The 24,582-nt window shown below is 40.1% G+C and overlaps 1 protein-coding gene across 4 annotated transcripts in view; it reads right to left on the reverse strand.

Moving 5' to 3' along the window:
- The window catches only part of nol8 (nucleolar protein 8), a 43,638-nt gene that overhangs the window by 16,793 nt on the left and 2,263 nt on the right, over window positions 1-24,582 (reverse strand). For 2 of the 4 annotated variants that reach the window (XM_078414017.1, XM_078414018.1), the window contains exons 2-12: window positions 21,719-21,902; window positions 21,112-21,174; window positions 20,649-20,727; window positions 18,782-18,932; window positions 17,534-17,604; window positions 13,300-15,145; window positions 11,515-11,649; window positions 8,075-8,194; window positions 6,551-6,635; window positions 4,338-4,494; window positions 3,221-3,304 (exon numbers count right to left, since the gene is read on the reverse strand). In XM_078414017.1, coding sequence (XP_078270143.1) covers window positions 3,221-3,304; window positions 4,338-4,494; window positions 6,551-6,635; window positions 8,075-8,194; window positions 11,515-11,649; window positions 13,300-15,145; window positions 17,534-17,604; window positions 18,782-18,932; window positions 20,649-20,727; window positions 21,112-21,174; window positions 21,719-21,857 — 2,930 coding nt within the window. In that variant the 5' untranslated portion in view covers window positions 21,858-21,902. Of the gene's footprint in view, window positions 1-3,220; window positions 3,305-4,337; window positions 4,495-6,550; window positions 6,636-8,074; window positions 8,195-11,514; window positions 11,650-13,299; window positions 15,146-17,533; window positions 17,605-18,781; window positions 18,933-20,648; window positions 20,728-21,111; window positions 21,175-21,344; window positions 21,371-21,718; window positions 21,903-24,582 lie in introns of those variants that run through there. The other 2 variants (XM_078414019.1, XM_078414020.1) reach the window with 2 other exon arrangements.

Raw genomic sequence — 24,582 nt, forward strand, 5'->3', positions numbered from 1 at the left:
GCGGACTCGGTGGGCCGAAGGGCCTGTTTCCGTGCTGTATCTCTAAAGGTGAAAGAAATTGCAGGATCACTGATGGAGAGATACGAGTCATTGTTGGACACGGGTGAGGTGCCGGATGACTGGAGGGTGGTTAATGTTAAGCTATTTAAGAAGGGCTGTAAGGAAAAGCCTGGGAACAGTGAGTCTAACACCTATGGTAGGTCAAATACTGGAGCAGATTCTGAGGGATAATATATATATATATATATATATATATATATATATATGTGTATATAGAAACACATTTGGATAGACAACCAAATTCTCTAAGTAAAGAAGGCTTTTGGGACATTGCCCTTCATCAATCAGGTTGTTGAACATAGAAGTTGGGACATTCGATTACAGTTGTACAAGACATTGGCGAGGCCACATTTGGAGTATTGTGTTTAGTGTTGGAAAGAGTGTCTGTCATTAAGTTGGAAAGAGTGCAAAGATTTACAAAGATGTTGGCAGGCCTTGAGGGGCTGAGCTATAGGGAGAGATTGGGCAAGGTAGGACTTTATGCCTTGGAGCACAGGAGGCCAAGAGGTGATCTTATAGAGGTGTTTAAAATCATGAGGGGGAATTGATAGGGTGAAAGCACAGTCTTTTACCCAGGCCCAGAGTAAATGGGATGGTGAGAGGGGAAAAATTCAATAGGAACCTGAGGGGCAAACTTTATACTCAGAGGGTGGTGAGTATATGGAATGACTGCCAGAGGAGGTAGTTGAGGCAGTTACAATAATAAAATTTAAAAGACACTTGGGCAGGTACATGTATAGGAAAGGTTTAGAGGGATGTGGACCAAGTGCGGGCAAAATGAACTAGATTAGATGGAGCATCTTGGTCGGCATGGACGGGTTAGGCTGAAGGGCCTGTTAACTTCAAATAGCCCTTGGTTTCCCTCTCCATCCCCTCCCCTTTCTCAGTTCTCCCACCAGTCTTACTATCTCCAACTACATTCCATCCCTGCCCTGCCCACTCCCCTGACATCAGTCTGAAGAAGGGTCTCGATCCAAAACGTCCCATTCAATAGACAATAGGTGCAGGAGGAGGCCATTCGGTGCTTCGAGCCAGCACCGCCATTCAATGTGATCATGGCTGATCATTCTCAATCAGTACCCCGTTCCTGCCTTCTCCCCATACTCCCTGACTCCGCTATCCTTAAGAGCTCTATCCAGCTCTCTCTTGAATGCATTCAGAGAATTGGCCTCCACTGCCTTCTGAGGCAGAGAATTCCACAGATTCACAACTCTCTGACTGAAAAAGTTTTTCCTCATCTCAGTTCTAAATGGCCTACCCCTTATTCTTAAACTGTGGCCCCTTGTTCTGGACTCCCCCAACATTGGGAACATGTTTCCTGCCTCTAACGTGTCCAACCCCTTAATAATCTTATGTTTCGATAAGATCTCCTCTCATCCTTCTAAATTCCAGTGTATACAAGCCTAGTCGCTCCAGTCTTTCAAGATATGAAAGTCCCGCCATTCCGGGAATTAACCTAGTAAACCTACGCTGCACGCCCTCAATAGCAAGAATATCCTTCCTCAAATTTGGAGACCAAAACTGCACACAGTATTCCAGGTGCGGTCTCACGAGGGCCCTGTACAACTGCAGAAGGACCTTTTTGCTCCTATACTCAACTCCTCTTGTTATGAAGGCCAACATTCCATTGGCTTTCTTCACTGCCTGCTGTACCTGCATGCTTCCTTTCAGTGACTGATGCACTAAGACACCCAGATCTCATTGTACGTCCCCTGTTCCTAACTTGACACCTTTCAGATAATACTCTGCCTTCCTATTCTTACCACCAAAGTGGATACCCTCACACTTATCCACATTAAACTGCATCTGCCATGCATCCACCCACTCACACAACCTGTCCAAGTCACCCTGCAACCTCATAGCATCTTCCTCACAGTTCACACTACCACCCAGCTTTGTATCATCTGCAAATTTGCTAAAGTTTTGGTCTCCAAATTTGAGGAAGGATATTCTTGCTATTGAGGACGTGCAGCATAGGTTTACTAGGTTAATTCCAGGAATGGCAGGACTTTCATATCTTGAAAGACTGGACGACTAGGCTTGTATACACTGGAATTCCTTCTCTCCAGAGATGCTGCCTGTCCCGCTGAGTTACTCCGGCATTTTGTATCTGCCTTCGATTTAAACAAGCATCTGCAGTTCTTTCCTACACATAACAGAATCATCATGGGTTGAGGCAAAGCCAAAGTAGTTTTATGAAAGGGGTAAAAATATATAGATGCTGAAAATCTGTAATAAAAGCTGAAAATTCTGGAAATATTCAGCATCTCGGGCAGCAAGGGTAGAGAGAGAAATGGGGCTATGTTGCGAAAGGTGAGGGAAGAACTAGCAGGGTGAAAGTGGGAGCAAGATCGTTGGTTAAAAAGGGGATGAAGTTTTCAAGTTCTGTATCCCAACAGGAAGTAGAACTGAATCGGGCAATATTATATCTGAGAAAATGTTGAATTCGAATACAACTTCAACAGGAGGCCAAAATTCAATTTTACCTGTTGCTCCCTCTGAAAGATTTGTCTATTACTATTCAAAGTAGGAATAATTCCTTTGACTTGAAAATAAATAACATTCTCACACAAATAAGTTTATATTAGCATTCAAAATTCAGTAGTTACATCTTTAAAAATTTGCTTTATCAAAATTACATGTATCCGATTCTGTAGCTATCAATTTAAGGCAAGCAATTTAATTTCACTGGCTTCAGAATTCCTAATTTTGTTTAGCTACAGAATCGGATACATGTAATTCTTGTAATAAATTAATCCTCAAATTTTCCCTGTTCAAGGTACAATTATATTGGAAAGGATGAGAAGGTTTATGTGCTTTGGCAGAAGTATGACACAAGTTAATGAAGTATGACACAAATTCACAAACCTTTTTCACCATCCTGCTGCATAATATATCAAAATACATCACACAAGCAACATTTTCTATTCTAGCAGGAAAGGCCAGTTCTGTATGTTGTAGCAATTTCCCCCATGACATTGTATTATCAAAATTATGCTCAATTTTAGATATAACAAATAAATTACTATACATTTGGTTCAGAACATTTCCATAATTGGCAGAGGTACAGAAAAGAATGGAACTAATCTGTATCCAAAAAATAACAAATGTAGATTATTATGTACTGCACCATTTAGCATTCAAGAACAAAAATGATTACCTCTCTTTATTGGATTCCTCCAACTTGGTTTCATAGATTGTATGATCTTTTCTCGTAGGATCATAATGCAGAGCAGAAACATCTCTGAGGAAAAATGGAACATTTTACATCAATCGGAGTTTTGATTTTGAAAATAAATAGTAGTATTTATCATGTATATCATACACATCATGTTATCATATGAAAAAGAGCGCAAATAAAGTGCTGCATTTTGTAAAACCTGTAAAACATGAATAGCAATGCACTATTTTCCCTTTGGTTTAAAGTTGTGTTAATTGTTTCCTTTGGAAAGCTGTAGGTTATAATTTTGTTATGCAAAGTAGAATCTAACTTCTATGCAATCAGAAGGAGGGCTTTAAAGAGCCGAAATGAGTCACTCTAGACCTCCTAGCCATTTATAAATCTGTTGGCCTTTACTCGGTATCAAATATTAAAACATTTGTAGGTTGAGGAACAGATCTGCACTGGCAGTGCTTGCAACAAACGTTATTGTAGGCCTTATAATAATAATATATTCCTTTATTTGTCCCACACTGGGGAAATTTGCAGTGTTACAACAGCAAAGTGGATAGCAAGAGACATTCATTATGAATAAAAATAAAGATAAGAATAATTGTCATCATTTACTGTGTTTTTCCTTTACTGTTAATGTTGACTGGTCTGCTGGGAGTAGCGCTGGTTGTGCAGTCTCACAGCAGCGGGAAGGAAGGATCTCCGATATCTCTCCTTCACACACTTGGGGTGAAGGAGTCTGTCACTGAAGGAGCTACTCAGTGCAGTGACAGTGTCCTGCATGGGGTGGGAATCGTTGTCCAGCAGCGATGTTATCTTTGCCATCATCCTCCTCTCTCCCACCGCCTATACTGAGTCGACCCATGACAGAGCTGGCCTTCCTGATCAGCTTGTCAAGTCTCTTCCCCTCCACTGCTGAGATGCTGCTGCTCCAGCAGACCACTCCATAGAAAATGGCTGATGCCACCAGTGTTGTAGAAGGTCCTTAGGAGTGCCCCCTGCACTCCAAAGGACCTGCGTCTCCTCAGCAGGTAAAGTCTGCTCTGTTTCCAGTTCTTTGTGACCAGTTTCATGCGTACATGAGTTAGTGTTAATGAATACATACTTAAAATATTTTGATTTTACTCGTTCTTTCCTGTCTTCAGTCTTTTCAATGCCTTCTTGAACAACACCTTTCAAGATATTCAGAGCTCTTCTTTTTTCTGCAACATACTCATCTTCCTCAGCATTCTGGCTTCCAACAGTAACTTCTGCAGATTCTTCTGCAAAAAACAATTGTAATCCTTATCTGTGTGATAATATAGTGCATTTAAAATACAAGTAAGTTACTGCTTCAACTGGAAAGGCTATTTGGGTTGTTGGACATCAAAAAACAAAGAGATAAAAGACAAATATTGAATCTCCTGAGGTTGCTTAGGAAGAAGCCACCAATGAGAGGTCAACAACAAACCAAATCTCAGTGGAGACTTTGCTTAAACAAAGCTGTTCCATGGCATCAACTCAGAGACCACACAAATAATATAAACAATTCCGAGGTGCTGCCTAAGAGTGAGACAGAAAACTTGGAGAAAATCTCCTACCTAATCACCAACAGCATTCATTCCTCCCCTCAAATAAAGGTAAGACCCTCAGCAAAATCAATAACTGCATGGAGCTAAATTTAATGGTATGCATGAAAGAAACAAATTCACCATCATAAAAATCTATAAACAATATGCTTACCGAAGGTGAATAGATTTTAGAAAATAGCAAATTTAAGTGCCTTATTTATCTCACCTCAAACTAATAGTTCGGAAGTTCACAAGTTCTAGTAGAATTAGGCCATTTGGCCCATCGAGTCTACTCTGCCATTCAATCATGGCTGATCTCTGCCTCCTAATTCCATTTTCCTGCCTTCTCCCCATAACCCTTGACACCCATTCTAATCAAGAATTTGGCTATCTTTGCCTTAAAGATATTCAGTAAATAGACCTCCACAACCCTCTGTGGCAATGAGTTCCACAGATTAAGTACCCTCTGACTAAAGAAGTTCCTTCTCACCTCTTTTCTAAAAGAGCGCCTTTTAATTCTAAGGCTATGACCTCTGGTCTGAGACTCTCCCACCAGTGAAAACATCCTGAAGTTTGAAGTTGATGCTTTACATTATCTGGTCCACTGGAAATCTTGTCTGCACTGTGAACAAATCAATTTTTGGGGAACTTCTCAAATGTTCCCAGTTAACAGAATACCATTAGCTTTTCTCCTTGTTCTCAAGAATTCTCAAAAGTCTCCCCTTTGACCCTCAAGTCATTAACCTGAATCTTATACTTAAGGGAAAAAAAGTGGATTTATGTGATGCATATTCCAGCATCAGGTTTTACGAAACTGCTTCACAATGTAGTCATAGAAACATAGAAAATAGGTGCAGGATGAGGCCATTTGGCCCTTCGAGCCAGCACCGCCATTCATTGTGACCATGGCTGATCATCCACAATCAGTAACCTGTGCCCAACTTCTCCCCATATCCCTTGATTCCACTAGCCGCCAGAGCTCTATCTAACTCTCTCTTAAATTCATCCAGTGATTTGGCCTCCACTGCCCTCTGGCAAAGAATTCCACAAATTCACAACTCTCTGGGTGAAAGTCATGTCAGTAAGGTAGGAAAAATGACAATTAACCACAGTAGTACCCCGAATCAATATTGAGACAGGTGACAACATTATCTGTTTGGTGGTCAAGATGGGGAAATGGAGTCAAAACTCCTCCATTAATTTCCAAAATGGCTCTAAAGATTACACCTTTCATCCCCTTTTCATCTCGAGCCTTTGTCACTAACTCCAACTTTCTGCTATTTAACCCCTCCCCCCATCTGTATCCACCTATCACTTGCCCCTACTGCAATCAGACTGAGGAAAGATCCTAACATGAAATGTCACTTATCCATTCCCTCCAGTTATTCCAGCTCTTTGTGGGGTTTTTCTAAAGATTACATGCTTGACTTTCTGAAGCATAGCTTGAGCAGAGAGTGCCACCACAGAGCAGACATGACACAGGCAGAAGAAAATACAAAGATATTCTAAGCTATGGGAGAACTTTAAAGGAATAGTCCAGATGCTTGGTTCACACCCACTTAAACATTTCACTGGACTCAATGTAAATGGGATGGCTTTGGCTAAAAGTACCTCTGATGTATTCAGAACTGATACACTTAAACTCGATTGATGTAAAAATAGTCCAATGAATGCAAAAACATTGCTGAACTTGATGGATGCTAAACAGTCAAAAAGCAAAGTAGAAACAGCCAACAGAGTGTATAGCATAGAATTTTATAACAGCTACCCATGTTTTCTTCTTCACTTTCCAAAAATCGTTCATCCATGCGAAACCTTTCATCAGTACCAAATCGTGATTGTAAGGCCAAGAGCTGCAAAATAAAAAGAGAATAAATAACATTTAAAAGTAAATTATGTTCCTCAAATTACTTAGGTTTATTATTGTCATGTGTACTAAGGTACAGTGAAAAGCTTTGTTTTGCATGCTATCCAAACAGATCAGATATACTGTACATAAATACAACCAAGTACAATAGATAGTGCAAACAGGAAAATACAGAGTGCAGAATATCATCTTTAGTATCGTAGTCCATCAGTTGCATTGACAAAGTCCAATGTCCCCAATTGGGTAGGGGTGAATCAGACAATACCCTAGCTTATGGAAGAACCATTCATAAATCTGATAACAGCGGGCAAAAAAAAAATGTTCCTGAGTCTAGTGGTGCGTGCTTGCACGCTTCTATACTTTCTGTTGGACAGGAACAAGGAGAAGACAGAATGCCTGGGATGGGACAAGTCGTTGATTATGTTGGCTGCTTGTCTGAGGCAGCGTGAAGTGCAGATGGAGTCAATGGTGCAAAGTCTGGTCTGTGTAATGGACTGGGCTACATTTACAAATCTCTACAATTTTTTGCGGTCTTTGGCAGAGCTATTTCCAAACCAAGCTGTGATGCCACTCGACTGTATGCTTCTGTGGAACTTTGAATGAATCATTGGAGACACACCAAATTTACTCAAGAAGTTGGTGTGCCTTCCTAACTCACATCAATGTGGTTGGTTCACAACAGATCGTTGGTAATATTAACTCCAAGGAACTTGAAGCTCTCAATCATTTCCATTTCGGCACCATTGTTACTGATAGGGGCATACTTTTCAGTTAAAATTCATTTAAACACTCCAATTTCACTCTACTATTAAATCCATATTTCACTTAATATCTCTTTAGATTCCCAAATCAAAATTAACATTAAGCCACATTGTACAGCAGAATTTATTGCTTTACATATAAAAAAATAATTTGTCACAATTTATATCATATTTGACCAATAAATGTGGTATAAACTGTTAGAAAATGCAAGCAAAAAGCACTTTAAACACAGTAATTGAAGAGCTTCAAATTAGATTACCATTTCATTTCGACTGTTGCTCTATCCTCCAACAATATTACATGCACTGAATGAAGATCATACGAGGTCATGGAAAGGGAAATGTACTATGTAAATGGATGAATAGTTAGCTATCTAGCCAATTAAATTCTATATAAAATTAATAAGGTTAACAGTTTCTTGTCAATTAAATGAACAGAATTACGATTATATTTAGGCGTAAAGAAGACAAACTTTTCATTTGGGTGAGGCTATGGTGAGAGATACACCAGTAAATCAAAACCAAACAAATTGGGGAGCATTCATTTATTCTTCACATAAATTGATGACAGTAATTACACAAAATATTTTACTCCCAAGTACTATGGAACACAAAAAAAGTCCCCAAAACATTTGTGCAAAATCTCTTGAATTGGATTTCTTACCTTCTGACCAGCTTTTCCTTCAAACTGAGGTTTGATTTTGAATCTTTCATCATGATCATCATTGTCATTTTCTTCCTCTTCACTATCAAATAAGTTCCCAACGGTTCTAGTTTTGAAATCCTAATGACAATGCAGAAGAAATTGAAATTCTTTTCGTCGTTTACAGTAAATTTGATTCAAACTCTTGGAGAGTTTGAAGAGGTAAAATTCTGAAAGACGAGGTAAATTAAAAATTTGATAGTTGTAGATTTTTGGTACGCGAGATTTGGAAGATTTGTATTACATTTTTGTGTTTGATGAACTGGCAGTAACAACATAATCCTCAGAGTGGGCTTTGAGTAGCAACAAATTAAAGAGAACAAATTTCTTTTAAAAGCCAGAACAATTGTCTGCATTCAGAGATAATATGGTTAAAGAGGCAAGGAAAGTTCAGACAGTTAAAACAGTACAATTAGGTCTAGAATCCGTCAACATAAAATTGTTAGAATTTAAATATCTGATTAGTATCTAATTCTGTTGGTTTATGTGTGGATTCTGGGCAAAGACCGAATATAGTTGGATTGTAATGGGCTGCATGAAGCACGACCCAGAAGAGTGACTGGAAATCCCTGAGATAGTACAGCAACAGTAGGACCAGCAACTCAATGAGGGAAAAAAAGGAGACTTAAGATTTTATTTCTGTCAGAAAGGCTAGCAATGTCAGATTCAACTCCAAATCCACAGTTGAGATGATGAAAAATTTAATTGTTGGGAAAATTGAAGAAGTTGGCCAGGGCAACTCCATGTTTCTACAGAAAGCTCATGTTCAGGAATATTGGACTAGTTTGAGATCTGTGATACAGCTTAACTAAAATTAACTGTCAATGTTTATTATTTGGCTTCTATGAATTAGCCACTTTAATGAGGTTCAGATGGAACTTGATCTTTACTCACCAAGGTATTAACAACAGACAATTTCTGATCTATCACCACTAACATTCCTCTGCCCTTTCTAATATAGCATTCTGTGTCCAACCCTAACTTTAAAGAATTGCATTTCTTAAATTCCAACTGCCGAGTCCTTAGGCTTCCAGTTACAAAAAACATCAAAAGCCACAGATCTCTTCAACTCATTCTTTACTCCCATCTTTGAGATCCTTCATTCCCTCTTTTTGATTACAGTTTTGTCCTCAAGTCAATAGACAATAGGTGCAGGAGTAGGCCATTCAGCCCTTCGAGCCAGCACCGCCATTCAATGTGATCATGGCTAATCATTCTCAATCAATACCCGTTCCTGCCTTCTCCCCATACCACCTGACTCTGCTATCCTTAAGAGCTCTATCTAGCTCTCTCTTGAATGCATTCAGAGAACTGGCCTCCACTGCCTTCTGAGGCAGAGAATTCCACAGATTTACAACTCTCTGACTGAAAAAGCTTTTCCTCATCTCCGTGCTAAATGGCCTACCCCTTATTCTTAAACTGTGGCCCCTGGTTCTGGACTCCCCCAACATTGGGAACATGTTTCCTGCCTCTAACGTGTCCAACCCCTTAATAATCTTATACGTTTCGATAAGATCCCCTCTCATTCTTCTAAATTCCAGTGTATACAAGCCTAGTCGCTCGTCTTTCAACATATGACAGTCCCGCCATTCCGGGAATTAACCAAGTAAACCTACGCTGCACGCCCTCAATAGCAAGAATATCCTTCCTCAAATTTGGAGACCAAAACTGCACACAGTACTCCAGGTGCGGTTTCACTAGGGCCCTGTACAACTGCAGAAGGACCTCTTTGCTCCTATACTCAACTCCTCTTGTTATGAAGGCCAACATTCCATTGGCTTTCTTCACTGCCTGCTGTACCTGCGTGCTTCCTTTCAGTGACTGATGCACTAGGACACCCAGATCTCGTTGTACGTCCCCTTTTCCTAACTTGACATCATTCAGATAATAATCTGCCTTCCTATTCTTACCACCAAAGTGGATAACCTCACATTTATCCACATTAAACTGCATCTGCCATGCATCCGCCCACTCACACAACCTGTCCAAGTCACCCTTCAACCTCATAGCAACTTCCTCACAGTTCACACTATCACCCAGCTTTGTATCATCTGCAAATTTGCTAATGGTACTTTTAATCCCTTCATCCAAGTCATTAATGTATATTGTCAATAGCTGCGGTCCCAGCACCGAGCCTTGCGGTACCCCACTAGTCACTGCCTGCCATTCTGAAAAGGACCCATTTATCCCCAATCTTTGCTTTCTGTTTGTCAACCAATTTTCTATCCATGTCAGTACCCTACCCCCAATACCATGTGCTCTAATTTTGCCCACTAATCTCCTATGTGGGACATTGTCGAAGGCTTTCTGAAAGTCAAGGTACACCACATCCACCGGCTCTACCCAATCACCCTAGACTTGATTTCCATCTTCACTCTCTGTTTCCGATTACTACAATCTGACACGAAAGTGCTTTTAGCATCCACCAAATCTAGTTTATTCTCCTCATATATTGGGCTCACATTTTAAAAAGGTCAGAATTACCAACTCCTGAAGAGTATGAAAGTACTCTGTCCTTGTGAGCTCCATGTGCCATTTTCTGTCCTTCTTCTCTTTTTTTCTGAACATGTTGCTGCCTTCCAAATGCATGCTTATGTTTCACATAATTACATGTCTCAATATTTCCTGTTAATTTATATATCTCCTGGCAGTTTCAAATTATATGCTATGTGGTTTTTAATTATTGTGGTTTACATTTCTTGACTTCTTCTGCTATCACGCCCAATTCTCTTCCTCAGCTTCATTCCTCTCTCACCCATTCAATTGTAGCCCCAAGTAAACACAGAACATTTCCCTAATTTCACAGCCAACTTTCCAATAATTCTTTGATTTCCTATGCTTTCTTTTTACCCAATTGTGTATTTATGTAGGCCATTGAGACATTTTTTATTAAAAATACAACAGAAATGTAGTCAGATAGTCAATAAATGCTGGAGTAGCTCAGCCGGTCAGGCAGGTTCTCTGGAGTAAATGGATAGGTGACTCGAAACGTCACCTACCCATTTTGTGTCTATCTTTGGTATAAACCAATACCTACAGTTCATTTTTATTATATTATAAATGTAGTCAACTTTGTGCACCACCTAACATGTTGTTACCAACCCCAGGAAAGTAACGGAATAACACAGTAATAAGCAGACATCTGTACTTGTAGAAAATTTCATCCAATTGTTTGGTGATACAGATTGCTAGTACAAAACTTTCCATTATTTAAAGAAACCATCAGGCTCAAATGTCTCCAACGGGAAAAGGTTTCAGTTAGGCAATTTTAGAAATACACCTGAAACTGAGACACAAAATACACAGGAAGTATTTGATTATTTGATCGGCAGTCACATTATACTGACCAGAACAGCTTGTTGCTGAGAATTAAAAAGATACAAATTATCCACAATACTTACTTTTGCAACAAGCTTTTTGTCTTGACTTTCTGCTGATGGATTTGCATCTGCTGCTCTGTAACTGTCTTCAACACTTTCAAACTCTTCCTCAGAATCAAAGACAACGTGCTTTCCTTTGCCAGGTTTCTGACTTGTCTGGAGTAAAAATATTATTTTAAAAAAACTAAGAATACATTTTTCTTCAGGGAATAAAGCAAGGAAGAATTCATGGAATGTGACTGTCCATTATTAACGTAAATTACTTAGAGATGTTCAAGAGTAAAATTAACCATTAACTACTGCTCAAGAATAAATTACATTTATACCAGTCTATCATCAGGAGATTTAAATAACCATAAACAACTTCTTAGGAATTTGTAGGAAGCAGCTGCAGATGCTGGTTTAAACCTAAGATAGACACAAAAAGCTGGAGTACATCAGCAGGTCAGGCAGCATCTCTGGAGAAAACAGTCTGAAGAAGGGTCTCGACCTGAAACGTCACCTATTCCTTTTCTCCACAGATGCTGCCTGATCCGCCAAGTTACTCCAGCTTTTTGTGTCTATCTTAGGAATGTGTACTGTTGCTTTCAATTTTTGTTTATACGACCTGTTTATAAATTTTATATAACAGTAACAATTGTAAACATTTTACAATTTTTGTTCAATGTGACAATTTTTGTTAAAATTATAGTTAAATGTGACAATTCAAATATACAATATATTAACCACTACCAAATAAATTGCTTAACGATATAATAAATATTTAATTTAATGCCAATTTAGAAAGTTTTAAATGACAACCAATAGCAAATGACAAATCAAAAAATATTATTAACCCCCAAGTACTTTTTTTTTCTTTCAAACCAACTGGTCACTTTCCATGTGGCAGAATCAGTATGGATCTATATACTAAGACTCTCATTTGTTTGTTTGTTTGTTTGTTTGTTCCTGAACTACAGCCAAACCGTTACACGATAGTGCGACAATTTTAGGCCCACCTTACTCACCATCATCTTTGGTGCTAATGTAATAAGTTTCATTGAAATCGGTGTTGTATTTTTAATGTTATTCACATTTTAAAGTTTAAATCTATCTCCTAGGGAGGGAGGGGGGATGGAGGGACGGAGGGGGAGAAGGGAGGATAAGGGAGTTGAGGGGGATGGAGTGGGGAGGGGGAAGGGGTGGAGAGGAATGGGGGGAGGGGAGGGGGAGGGAGGGGAGGGGGGAGGAGAGGGTGCTGCACCAATGCAGGAGAGGTTTGGGCCACTTGGTCTAGTTAGTAAATAAAAATTCAAACCCAACCATTGTGCGACAAATGTATCTTTAGTTTATTCCTTCTCTCCGGAGATGCTGCCTGTCACGCTGAGTTACTCCAGCATTGTGTGTCTGTCTATCTTTAGTTTAGTTTAGTTTATTATTGCCATGTGTACCAAGGTATAGTGAAAGGCTTTTGCTTGCATGCTATCCAGTCAAAAGACTATACCTGAATACAATCAAGTGCCCACAGTGCACAGGTAAACTATAAAGGGTACAACATTTAGGGCAAAGACATCTACTTATTAAATCAACATACTGAATGAAATGCTACTGTGTTACACATGGAATGACCAATATTTTGCACAGACTGTAATTCACTGGACAAGTTTTTACAATGATCTGCAAACATTAGGTTGCTTGGAATGCTTATAAAACCAGATTTAGTGTAGATAGTAATCAACAGCAAAAAAAACAATACTTGTCAAGGAAATAAATGTTTGCTAAAATATCCCAGTTAAAAAATATACCTAAAGAAAATGTTCAACATACCAAATCAGAGAGGGCTCCCTGGATGAGTTTCTTTTGCACTGCCGTCTCTTCCTGCCTCTTCTGTAAAGCAGCCAGTCGTTTCTGATTGTCCAGTAAACGCTTCTCTAAATTTTGAGGAGATTCTGCAGCTAAACCATAAGTAGTATTTTCATTGCGGGGGGAAATACTTGATTCGTTTTTAATCAATAGACACTCAGGAACACTTCCATCATTTCTAGCTCTAGGTTCTATCTTATTCCTCTCATGGTCAATTTTGGTGCCAGATGATGATGATGATTGTTCAATCTTCTGAGAGCTGGTTGGCTTTATATGCTGTGTTGTTTTTTTCTCAACTTTTACTTCCTCTTTGGATTCTTCAAATTCATCTCCACTCATTATTGCAGAGTTGTTAATTTTATGCATTTCAGATTTTGATTTTTCTTCACTTGCAGGCAAACCATGCTTAACACTGAAGCTCGGAGAGACTGCAGTGGAAGTGTTGATTTGAAGAAATCTTCTACCTTTGAAAGGTGGCGGTTTGCAATTACTATTGGAATCGAAAATCACGTCCCTGGTTCCATTAACTTTCTCCTTTTTGTCAACTGACTCCTTATGCGTTTCATCCCTCACATTCAACTGGGAAGCATTATTAATTATTTTGCCTCCTTTCATGTTCGTTTTCTTTACTTCAGAAAAGCATTGAGTGCCCTTACAAGGAAGCAAGTTACTTAGCTGTTCATTTGATGTCATTTCATTGTCACTGTTGTCTTCATTCTGAACATCCAAAAATATATTTGCTGGTATAGTCTTTTGGTCCAAGGAAAGTGTGCCTTGTGAAGGTGGTATGCCTGAATTTGGCAAGAGGTTAATTGCAAAAGGGGTTAATGAATCAATTTTAGGAAAGTCCATTTCACTTTTCTCCGATTGACTAGTTTCCTCAAGTTTGGAGGATTTATTTACCAATTGTTCAAGGTCTGTTAGTGACAGCTCTATTCGGTAACAATTACGTGTCATTTCTTCATAATCAGCATCCACACTAGATTGCGAATTCTCAGCGACTGTATCCTCATTACTGCTATTACCACTAGATTCCCAATCCTCTTTTGCAACGTTAACTTCAGTCTTGCTATTCACAACATCTGGTTTTCTATTACATTTTGGCTCTGGCAATTTTTTGTGTGGAATAATTTTTGAAATTATTTCATCCGTGTCAGCAGAATCATATTCACTTCCACTGCTGTTCGATGTATCATTGTTATTGTCTTTTGACGTCTGGCTCTTTGAGTTCTTTAATGCCCAGTGGGTTTGGTGTTTTAAAAGGTAATCGTCACCAACCACCTCCAATGGAATGTCTTGTTCTTTTACATCTGTTCCACTTAAAACTTTAGTTTTGCATTTCTGTTCTTCGGTAATCAATTCCAGTTCTTCAGCATCAGAATCATAGCATGCTACGTGAGCTTTTGATCTATCATTTCTTTGAGCGGAAGCGGTAGTTTCTTCCTTGTCAAGGTTCTGTTTCTTGAAGCCTGCATAAGAAGCAGATGCGGGAACACCAAACTTGTTCCCTGTCATCTCAATAAATCCATTACTGGCATTGTGTTTGACTGAGTTTGAAAGTATTTTATTTCTTTGAACATTATAGTCAGAATTAGTGGAACTCTCCACACAGTCTTTGTTGGGAGATAGCTTCTTCCTCTTTGCAGTTTGTGTTGGAGTAGGAAAAATCCCTCGTTTTTTCTTACTTGTCTCATCATCCTGCTCATTAAGATGCCATGTAAGTTTGGTTACTGGCATTTTGATTCCTGAATCAGATACATGATCAAGCTTCTTGATGTTGTGACAATATTTAGAAGGATCATACTTTATAATGTTAAATTAGTTAAGGATTGTGTGAATTGTGTTCCTTTTAAAGCACCATAAAGCATCAGAACACACGAATATGAACCCTCTTTAGTTATTTTCATACTCTAAAGATTATAATGTATTATAGAACATGCATGGTATCTTTGAAGTACAAACGCATATTCGATTTCTTTTGTTTATTAACAATATATCCTCGGAATATGGTGGATTTCAGTCCTAATGCAGGCTCATGTTTTAATGTAGATGCAAGAAACTACAGATGCTGAAATTCAGAGCAAACTGTTGGAGGAACTCACTGGGTCAAGCAGCATCTGCAGGAGGTGGTGGTGAGGGGGTTGGAGTGGGTGAAATGGGAAAGGAATTAGTCATAGAGTCTTACAGCATGGAAACAGGCCCTTTGGCCCAAACAGACCAAAATGTCCCATCTACACTAGTCCCAACTGCCAGTGTTTGGCCCACATCCCTCTAAACCTGTCCTACCCATGTAAAATTGTTAAGGGTTTTCAGTCGAGATTTTACATCGGGACAGATAGTTAAGAAGAAAGATAGCCAATATGAAGTGGCGTTGGGGAAAGGTGACAGGGGCCAGTAGATAGGCGGACCGAGGAGCATGGGATGATGAGCACATAAAGCCAGTTGGTGCAGAGGAAGGGGTGGAGTTGGACATGGAGTTAGGTGGAAGCAGACAAGGAAAAAAGAGTTTTCCCCACCTGGTCCACCTGCCTCTGTGTGCCAACTCCAACCCTTCTCCCCAACCCGACTTCATTTGCCCATTATCCTTCACTACTTTGTCACCCACCAATTTCCAACTGATCCCGTTTCACCCCTCCCTGTCACCTCTTTAAACCGGCTAGCTTCTCGCTCCATTTTCAATCTTGAGGCAGGGTCTTAACCTGAAACATTGACAATTCCTTTCTGCCTCTCAGATGCTGCTCCAACTGTTGAGTTCCTCCAACAATTTGTTGTTTGACAGTTAATGTAATTGACCATTGGTTATTCAGAGAAAATGTTCCATAGAGTCCACCTGTCTGCCAGGGCAGGCATAAAAATTGCCTTGGCGTTTTGTGTTGAGATACAGCGCGGAAACAGGCCCTTTGGCCCACCGAGTCCACACCAACCAACAATTCCTGCACACTAACACTATCCGACACACACTCGGGACAATTTATACTTATACCAAGCCAATTAACCTGCAAACCTGCACATCTTTGGAGTGTGGAAGGAAACTGAAGATCTCAGAGAAAACCCACATGGTCACGGGGAGAACGTACAAATTCCAGCGCTGCCGTCGCAGCTGCGGCTTGCCTGCAGTCCGTCTGTCTTTTGTGTTTTTTGTTGTTTTTGTCTCAATTGTAGTGTTAATATGATGTAGTGTTGTATGTTATGTTTTGGGGGGGGGGGGGGTGGGAGGGAACGGGAACTGTAACTGTAACATTCTCTTTCCAGAACGGAGACGCGACCTTTGTTCTGTATCGTGTCTCCGTTCCCGTTGCGGCCTACCACCGGCCATGCACCTGGGACCACCTGGGTCTCTGGTTCGCAGAGCCCGCGGTCCGGACTCACCACCTGCGGCGCTGGCTGCCTGCGAATGCTGCGGGAACGGCTGCGACTCGTCTCCGGAGGCTCCGGCGCGGGCCGCGTGGACGTCGGAAGCCCGCAGGCCCCTGGATGGGGGCCGACATCGGGAGCTCCGGCAGCGGCAGAGGCAACGTGTCCGCCCGCCCCGAATCGCGGGGCTTGGGTCGGCCCGCCACGGACCTTTCACCATCCGGCGCGGCCTGAAATAGGCCGCGGGATTTTTTTTCACCGCCCAGCGGGGGCTTCAATATCGGGAGCCCCGACCGCCCCGACGTGGCAACTCCAACAGCCTGACCGCGGGACAAGACGGCAGGGAAGAGAAAAAGACATTCTGGCCTTCCATCACAGTGAGGAGGGACTGGAGGAGACTCACTGTGATGGATGTTTCTTTTTGTTTGGTGTTAGTTGTGATTGTATGTGTTATTGCATTTTTATTGATTAATCTTATTGGTCTTATTGTTCAACTGCGGGTAATGTTTCATTTTACTACACATTTATGTGTATGTAACAAATAAACGACTATTGACTATTGATATTGATATTGACAGCACCCATAGCGCTGTAAGACAGCAACTCTACTGCTGTGCCACCAAGCCGCCACTCGTTTTCCCTTAGTTTCTTGGCCAATATACTTCTCTACTAACACCATAAAGCAGATTATCCGATTATATCATTGTTGTTTGCAGAACTTTGTTTTGAATAAAATGATTGCCAGACCTCATAAATTGAAACAACGATTATTGCATTGCAAAAGTACTGCAGTTGCTGTAAAGTGATTTCTTGAAGAGAAAAGGACTATTTTTATATAAAGGATATTTTTTTCTGATTGTTTTGTTGGAGATGAAGAATGGGCAATACTCTTCCAAATTTACTCACAATCCAGTCCTGAAAAAAAGTAATTTAAAATACTTTAATAGTGGTTCACAATGCGAAAGGATTGATTTTTAGGTCAGATTGACCTCAGAGAGACCGACCGTTAAGGCCTAATAACTTGTGCAATATTTGCGCTATCCTGGTATAATAATAATAATAATAATAATATATTTATTTTATATAGCGCCTTATCACATGTTCAAAGCGCTTTACAAATACAATTAACATAGAAACAAACAGACAAACTATCCTGACGGAAAAGCGGCGAATACTCAACGCCAGCGTCCTCTCACGTCAGGGTCCGGTATCAGTCATTCTCGGACTTCTGCCAAGTTTGATTAATCATACTGACAAGCTAACATTAATAATTCTCAGACACAAATGAAAAGTAAAACATTTTAAACTAAACTTTCAATTATTTTACCTTGGACAAAAGTAATGTGCAAGACATTTACACATGATTAAGACAGAAGCTGATATCCATGAACTTTTAAAAATTAATTTAAAAATAATTCACATCACATCACAGATTCTGGGCCATTCATTATAAAAGCATGGAAATGGGGAGAAAACTTCACATCACAGTTGCATTGTGACCAATGCTTGGCACCATCCCTTTAAAAGGAGATCAAGACTTGGGAGCATTATTCACCAGGATTGTGCAAGGTCAAGGGAATGGTTATGTGAGAAGTTTGGGAAGGTAAGCCATAATTTTGTTGAACAATTTTATTAACCCTAAAAAACACTGATCTTACATGTGTAGTCTTGAATTTTCTCAGTGAGGAAAGGTGGAATTGGTGAGAACTCTGAACATATCCTGAGAATGGTTAAAAACCAAGGCACTAACTACAAGTTAAATGGTGATCAATGCTTTTTGCGCTTTTCCTCATACATTGATAGGATAAAATTATTTGAATCATTTAGGAAAGTAGAAAGCACAACAGAAAAGCTAATAATTTTGCAAAAGGTGTAAATTATCTTGATATTTGCCTTTATCATGAATGGTATCATTTAAAGGCAGAAATAATTAATTACTGTATAATTACTATAATATTACTAGATAATTACTGTATTGTGTTGGATAATATGCAATTTTGTATTCTTTTCAAAATAAATAAAAAATAATTTCATAATTTAGCCACTACGAGATAACATTTTACAAGAAACAAATTATGGAATAATTTCTTGCCTTATGTTCAGGTACTTCTGTTCCTGGCACAGCAGATTTAATCTTAAAATTTTCAACACCAGCTTTCTTTAGAGACTCCATCACCATTGCGATGCTGTCAACACGTGGTTTGTGCTTATTTTCAGCTGCATTCTGTCGCTCTTGAGCAAGTCTACATCAAATAATGCAGGAGAAAAAATGGGGTCAGATGTAAAATCAGCCGAAATATTAATAACGTTTTAATTCTTGTTTGATCCTGAGATGGCAAGCAATGAGAACATTGTGATAGATTACCATGTAAAGCTGGTTGGCTCATTTGCTACTGTCATTTGTTTGAGAGCCATCTAGTTACTACAAGCCCACTCTTCCCACATAAGCATGTATATTTTTCCCTTTCTAGTATTTATCCAATTCCTTTTAGAAGATTGCTGTTTAATCTACCGTCACAATTTTTCACGTAGGGCATTCCACATCAAAGTAATCACTATGCATAATCCCAAAATGTTCTTTCATAACTCCACCACTAGTTCTTCTTCCAATCCATCACATTTTATGCTGTTTATTTATCCTTGCCATAGGAAGTTGGCCTCCTTGTTTACCTAACAAGACTGAATAATTTGCCCACTTTTAATGAAATATATCTTCTGATCCTTTTCCCTAGTTTAGTTTAGAGATACATCGTGGAAACAGGCCCTTCGGCCCACCTAGTCTATGCCGACCAGCGATCACCGGTACACTAGTTCTCTCCTCTACCAGGAAAAAATTACAGAATCCCACCAACCTAGAAACCTGCACACCTTTGGGATGTGGGAGTAAACCAGAGCACTTGGAGGAAACCCACGAGGTCACAGGAAGAACGCGCAAACTCCGTACAGACAGCACCCCTACGTAGTCAGGATCGAACTCTGGTCTCTGACGCTGTAAGGCAGCAATTCTACCACTGCGCTACTGTGCCACCCTAAGTACTGCAGGCAAATAGGACAACTTCTGTCCCTCAACTCCAATAAAGCTAGTCTGAAGCCCCTTTAAGCCCCCCTTAAACACAGTTGATTGGAAACAATACACTAGCTGTGCCCTTGTGTAGTATTTTATAATGGTTTAATATACTCTTTTCTTTCCATCCAAAGCCAAAGTGGCAAGAATTGTGTGTGATTTTTTTTTTTTTTAAACAGCTTTGTCATCTTGCCCCATTGACTTTGCAACCTTTGTGTATGTAGCCACTCTGGTTCACTGATCCTGCGCCATATAAAAATTGTCCGATTTGTTTGTCCTGATTCGTCCTACAAATTCCAATCCTTCAGAATTTTCTGCATTAAATTTATTTTGATGATTATGGCAGCTACATGCCAAGCTGTTGATATACTCTACAACTTTATTAATATACAGCTCATTTTACTACATTTACATCTTCAAATCTTAAAATTATGCCCTATATAATCAAATCCAGAACATGAACTAATAAAAGTACACCATCAAATACCATCCATCTTGATCAGTTTGAAGCAAAAAGAATCATGATTCTCTGCTTTCTGTCCCTTAACCAATGCCACATGAAGTTTGTCACATTAATTCCAAGGAATTTAATTCTGTTCACAAGAATACCACGTGAAACTTCATCAAATACACTTTTGAAAATCCAAACAAACAACATTAACTACCATGCATTTATTAATGCTCACCATTATATCAGCACAGAACTTTCTGCATGCACAGAACTTTCTGCATGCACAGGATCTAATGAACTTGTGGTACTCAGATCTGTACAAAGGTGCACTTCATTTAGTAAGTCTAAGACACTTCACAAATACAATATAGTGTCAATTTAGTGGAACAAGAATCAGAACATTAACCATTTGTAAAATAGTAACGATAAACTAAAGCCACTCACCGATGCAAAAAGCACTCTTTGGCCAATTCTATCTGTAACTTTCCACCTTTCCATTTTGATTTATTCAGAACTGACATGCCTGGAATCATAAAATAGATTTTAAAATGTTTAACGTGAATACCTTCAGAGCTAATTGCAGAGATGAAATCACAAACAAAAAAGATTCATACCAAAATAATTGAATTAGCTTTTATTTGGTTTAGACTTAAATACTCATTAGCAAATCTGAAATTTTTGTGAACACTAATGCAGATAAAATCAGTTGCTTCACACACCCTCTACAGGCACTTTACTACGTTACGGAATTCTGTTGCCCATAACTCATGAAACTATTAAATCTACTGTCATTTCGGAAAATCAATCACATTAGGAGTCCTTTTTAAAAATGATCTGGGAAAAAAATAGAAATCTCTATACAAGATAAACTATGCATATATTAAATAAATGCAATTGATGTACATACATCTTTTTAATTCCGTTTCTGAGATGTTTACATTTACATAACCAAAGGCCTTCAAAGGATTTCCTGGAAAAATAAATATAAATAGTTAAGTTTGACTGTAAGAACACAAAACCCTTTTTAAAAAGAATCAATTTACAATACATTGCAGTGAATGGACAGCCTTGTTGATGCAAGGCCAAAAAATATTTTCAACACAGATGCTAGAGTTCATATTCTATTATCTGATAAATTACCCATTTAGTTATTGCATTTGTGCAATGCTCGTCTGGGTGAGAAAAGGGTGAGGGGAAGAAGAAAACAAGAGTTTACCATCAAGTACATAAAGTTATCTGCAATATTGAAAATGCAAAGTTATACAATGAACATATCATGATTCTAGAATCATATAAATAGAATCATGCAGAATTGAAAGAACCAATAAGTCAATTATGCCTCCACTGCATTAAGAAGAAACATGACTATGAGGGAAATAAGAAAGCCAATTTAACAAAACAGACTCTCTTGGCTGCGTGAGAAGCGAGGGGAGATTACCGACCATTTGGAGTTATTTGGTCAAAAGTATCTGAAATGCAATTGTACCAAACCTAAACGTTTATTTCATTATTACCTTTGTTGTCTTTCCTGAGTACAATATCTACTGTTGTAACAACTCCAAATGAGCTAAATATCTCTTTAATTTCACTTTCAGAAACCGAGTGATGCAATCCCCCAACAAATAAACGCTTCAAGCTATTGGCTGTCTCCATTTTGTTATTTGTTGCTCATTTTAATTGGAGAATTCCAGAAGAACCCTGTAACAAAAGGATAAACATGCTGAATAAAGAAACAAAATTAAGAGTAATATATTCAGTTTCACATTTTTTTCCCCAAAAAAGAACATGTGGGAAAATTATAGAGGCAGACGTGGCCAAGAAATTCTATTTGTAAATACTTAAGTCACACAACAGTCTACAGATGCTTGAATCTAGAGCAAAAAAAACCAAAGTGCTGGAGAAACTTAGCGTGTCAGTCAGCATTTGTGGAGGGAATGGACGGACAATGTTTCAGGTCAAGACCCTTCTTCAAATTAATGGGGTAGAGGGGAGAAAGTTGGAAAAGAGAGGTGTAGGTGGGGCAAAGTCCAGCAAGGGTACCGCAAGGCTCAGTGCTGGGACCCCAGCTATTTACAATATATATTAATGATTTGGACGGGGGAATTGAATGCAACATCTCCATGTTTGCGGATGACACAAAGCTGGGGGGCAGTGTTAACTGTGAGGAGGATGCTAGGAGGCTGCAACGTGACTTGGATAGGTTAGGTGAGTGGGCAAATGCATGGCAGATGCAGTATAATGTGGATAAATGTGAGGTTATCCACTTTGGTGGCAAGAACAGGAAAGCAGACTATTATCTGAATGGTGGCCGATTAGGAAAAGGGGAGATACAACAAGACCTGGGTGTCGTGGTACACCAGTCATTGAAAGTAGGCATGCAGGTGCAGCAGGCAGTGAAGAAAGCGAATGGTATGTTGGCATTCATAGCGAGGGGATTTGAGTATAGGAGCAGGGAGGTTCTGCTGCAGTTGTACAGGGCATTGGTGAGACCACACCCGGAGTATTGCATACAGTTTAGGTCTCCTAATCTGAGGAAAGACATTCTTGCCATAGAGGGAGTACAGAGAAGGTTCACCAGATTGATTCCTGGGATGGCAGGACTTTCATATGAAGAAAGACTGGATAGACTCAGCTTGTACTCGCTGGAATTTAGAAGATTGAGGGGGGATCTTATAGAAACTTACAAAATTCTTAAGGGGTTGGACAGGCTAGATGCAGGAAGATTGTTCCTGATTTTGGGGAAGTCCGGAACAAGGGGTCACAGTTTAAGGATAAGGGGGAAGTCTTTTAGGACCGAGATGAGAAAGTTTTTTTTCACACAGAGTGGTGAATCTGTGGAATTCACTGCCACAGAAGGCAGTTGAGGCCAGTTCATTGGCTATATTTAAGAGGGAGTTAGATGTGGCCCTTGTGGCTAAAGGGATCAGGGGGTATGGAGAGAAGGCAGGTACAGGATACTGAGTTGGATGATCAGCCATGATCATATTGAATGGCGGTGCAGGCTCGAAGGGCCGAATGGCCTACTCCTGCACCTATTTTCTATGTTTCTATGATAGCTGGATATAGGTGAGGGGGTTGACTGGGAGGTGGATGAAGTGAGTGACAAAGGCTAAAGACATAGGTGGAAGGGGGTGTGGTGGGAGGAGAGGGGAAGGGGAGGCGAGAGGAGGTGCAGGATAGGGGGAGTAATAGGTACGTTGAGTGGCAGATGGATGGACAAAAGCTAAAGAGATGAAAAGATGACAGAAGGTTGTCAGTTAAGGAGAGGAGTACAATGTCGGGCCAGAGGGAGGGAGAAGGATGAAAGGACAGGGGAAAAGATGGTATTTGGGGATGTGATTTGAGCGTGTGGAGGAGTGGAAAGGACCAGGGTGACAAGGTTGGTGAGCGATGGTGGGAGAAATGTGTGCGCTCCAGAGGACTAGAGTAGGGGAAAGAGAGGGGGGTGGGGGGAAGGGGATGAAATTACTTGAAATTGGAGAATTTGATGTTCATACCGTTGGGGTTCGGCAACCTAAACAGAATATAAGGTGAGGCTCTTCTATTTTGCATGCGGCATCACTCTGGCGATGCCAGGCCAAGAACAGAACGATTGATTGGGATGGGAAGGGGAGTCAAAATGGTTAGCAACCAGGTGCTCCAGCAGGCCTTGACAGACAGAATACAAGTGTTTTGCAAAAGAGTGAGAGAGGTGTGGGGACAGGTGCTATATCTCCTGCGGTGTCAGCGGAAAGGGGGCAGGTTGGGCGAGAAGGAATGAGCGAAACAAGATTATTATCTGAATGGTGTCAAGTTAGGAACAGGGGACGTAAAACGAGATCTGGGTGTCCTGCATCAGTAACTGAAAGGAAGCATGCAGATACAGCAGGCAGTGAAGAAAGCCAATGGAATGTTGACCTTCATAACAAGGGGAATTGAGTATAGGAGCAAAGAGGTCCTTCTGCAGTTGTACGGGGCCCTCGCGAGACCACACCTGGAGTATTGTGTGCAGTTTTGGTCTCCATGATGGAGTGTAGCGTAGGTTCACGAGGTTAATTCCCAGAATGGCGGGACTGTCGCCATTCAGTCCCGAATGAAAGACTGGAGCAACTGGGCTTGTATACTCTGGAATTTAGAAGGTATTTATTCACAAAATGCTGGAGTAACTCAGCAGGTCAGGCGGCATCTCAGGAGAGAAGGAATGGGTGACGTTTCGGGTCGAGACCCTTCTTCAGACTGCTCTTTTTTTTTTTTTGAACACCCGGCAATTGTGGGGCATGGGGTCGGATGAAGGCAGGGGGGCAGGCGGAGGTGGAGGGGATGTATGATGAGGGGGTGGTGGGTTGACAGAGCAGAGGGGGCATGAGGACCGATTTTAAAATTAATTAATTTTTTTTAA

Source organism: Rhinoraja longicauda, chromosome 17, assembly GCF_053455715.1.
Source record: "Rhinoraja longicauda isolate Sanriku21f chromosome 17, sRhiLon1.1, whole genome shotgun sequence".
Taxonomy (NCBI): Eukaryota; Metazoa; Chordata; class Chondrichthyes; order Rajiformes; family Arhynchobatidae; genus Rhinoraja; species Rhinoraja longicauda.